This window comes from Carya illinoinensis, chromosome 1 (genome assembly GCF_018687715.1).
Source record: "Carya illinoinensis cultivar Pawnee chromosome 1, C.illinoinensisPawnee_v1, whole genome shotgun sequence".
Taxonomy (NCBI): Eukaryota; Viridiplantae; Streptophyta; class Magnoliopsida; order Fagales; family Juglandaceae; genus Carya; species Carya illinoinensis.
Window position 1 is genome coordinate 29,835,762 of NC_056752.1, and position 1,984 is coordinate 29,837,745.

The 1,984-nt window shown below is 40.3% G+C and overlaps 1 protein-coding gene across 1 annotated transcript; it reads left to right on the forward strand.

Annotated features, from left to right (window-relative positions):
* Positions 1–267: 267 nt before the first annotated feature.
* LOC122282866 lies at positions 268–1,010 on the forward strand. The gene is made up of 2 exons (XM_043094955.1): positions 268–363; positions 732–1,010. The coding sequence occupies exons 1-2, from the start codon at positions 268–270 to the stop codon at positions 1,008–1,010; spliced, it is 375 nt and encodes a 124-aa protein (XP_042950889.1).
* The last annotated feature ends 974 nt before the right edge of the window (positions 1,011–1,984 follow it).

Genomic DNA, 1,984 nt, shown 5'->3' on the forward strand with positions numbered 1-1,984 from the left:
GGTGGGGTGCATCTGAGACACTCCGATGCAGTTCAACACCTCTTAAGAGTTATCATTCAACTTCCCTTCGTTCTTGAGAGTTACCTTGTATATATAGGAGAAATTTGTTGGACTAGATCAGGAAATATGTTGGATTAGATCATCCTTGTGCGAGATCACTATCCTATGATGCTTATCCTACGTTGAGTTTATCTTTACGTAACTGAAGTACGTACATGTATGAAACTTATCTCTTCCTGAATAAGGTGGTGTGTAAAAGAAGGCTACATGGCACTAAAACTGGACATGAGCAAGGCTTATGACAGGATCAAATGGGTTTTTCTAGAAGAAGTCCTTGGTAGAATTGGCCTTGAGAAGGAGCTGGTTGAGCTCATCATGTAGTGTGTGACCACTATCCAATACTCTATCTTGATAAATGGAAGCCCTCAAACAACTTTTAACCCCTCTAGAGGTTTAAGACAAGGAGATCCACTCTCTCCTTATCTAATCCTCCTATGCATTGAAGTATTAGGGAACATCCTTGATAAAGCTGAGGGGAAGGGTCTAATCTCAGGGTTCCCTTTTGCAAAAGGGTCACTACTAATCGATCACCTCTTTTTTGCAAATGATAGCCTATTATTTTGTAAAGCTAATGTGCTCGAATGTTGTAGACTATTGAGACTCCTAAAGATATATGAGACAACTTCAGGACAAAGGTTGAATTTGGACAAGACCACACTATTTTTCAGTAGGCAGATGAGATCAAGGAAGCAATACTTCATTCAGTTGGACTGAGAGAAGCAAGGAGCTATGAGAAGTACCTGGGATTACCATCGTATGTTGGCAAGCACAAAATGGCAGCTTTTCGACCAGTCTTGGAGAGCATAAGATCCCAAATGCAAAATTGGACAATTAAGTTCCTGTCACAAGCTGGAAAGGAGGTGCTTCTAAAGGCTATAGTCCAAGCAATTCCCACTTACTGCATGAGCATTTTCAAGCTACCAAAAACCATCTTGAATGCCATCAAATAATTGATGCAACAATTCTGGTGCGGCACAATAGGAAACAAATCAAAAACCCACTGGCTACCATGGAAACAATTGGGCAAATCAAAGAAGGAACGGGAACTCGGTTATAGAGATTTTGAACACTTTAACATAGCCTTGTTAGCTAAGCAAGAATGGAGAATCTTGCAACAGCCCCAAAGCCTTGTAGCCCGAGTGCTCAAAGCCAAGTATTTTTACAAATCCAATTTTATGCAAGGGAAGTTAGGTGTGATACCCCGTTTTTACGTGTATTTTCAATGAAGGAGTATTTTAATTTAATTAAAATATTAGTTCTTTTATTTTAAATTATTGTATTTAATTGGATTTATTAGTTGTGATATTTTTTTTACAGAGCTTTCTTAATATAATTATCGTTTTGAGTTTAAATTGCTATGTAATATATTTTAGTTTATTTTTGGATTTAAAATTATGTTGTTAGTTTTTACTAGTTATTTATTATATTTTAGCTTGATGTTGTGTTTAAATTATTTTAATCATTTTATAGCTTTTAAGATTATTTTCGTTGGATCAATTCATGGATCTCACTTCTTTCCTTTCTTTTTTCTTTTTCCCTTTTTCTTTTTCTTTTCTCTTTTTCTTCTTTCCTTTTTCTTCCTTTCTTTCTTTTTTCCTTTCTTTTTTTGCTTCCTTCCCGCGCCACCCAGCCCCCTCCCCCTCCCTTTCCGTCCGTTTTTCGTGCCGCCCAGATTGTCGCCGTCAGCCCACCGTGCAGTGCACCGCCCCCACCGATCGACTCTCCTCCGGTCGGTGATCACCTCCCTCAATTTTCAGGCCAACCCGTGCAGCCGTTAGCCGCCACGCACGGCTGGAAGTCGCGGCACCCTTTCCTTCCAGCTCCACCGTGCGCCACCCTTTGCCGTCGCCGTTGCTTCCATTTTCTTCTTCACCCACCGGCGATCTCACCCTTCCATTTTCAGCCCCCCAAACGCCGCCGTTAA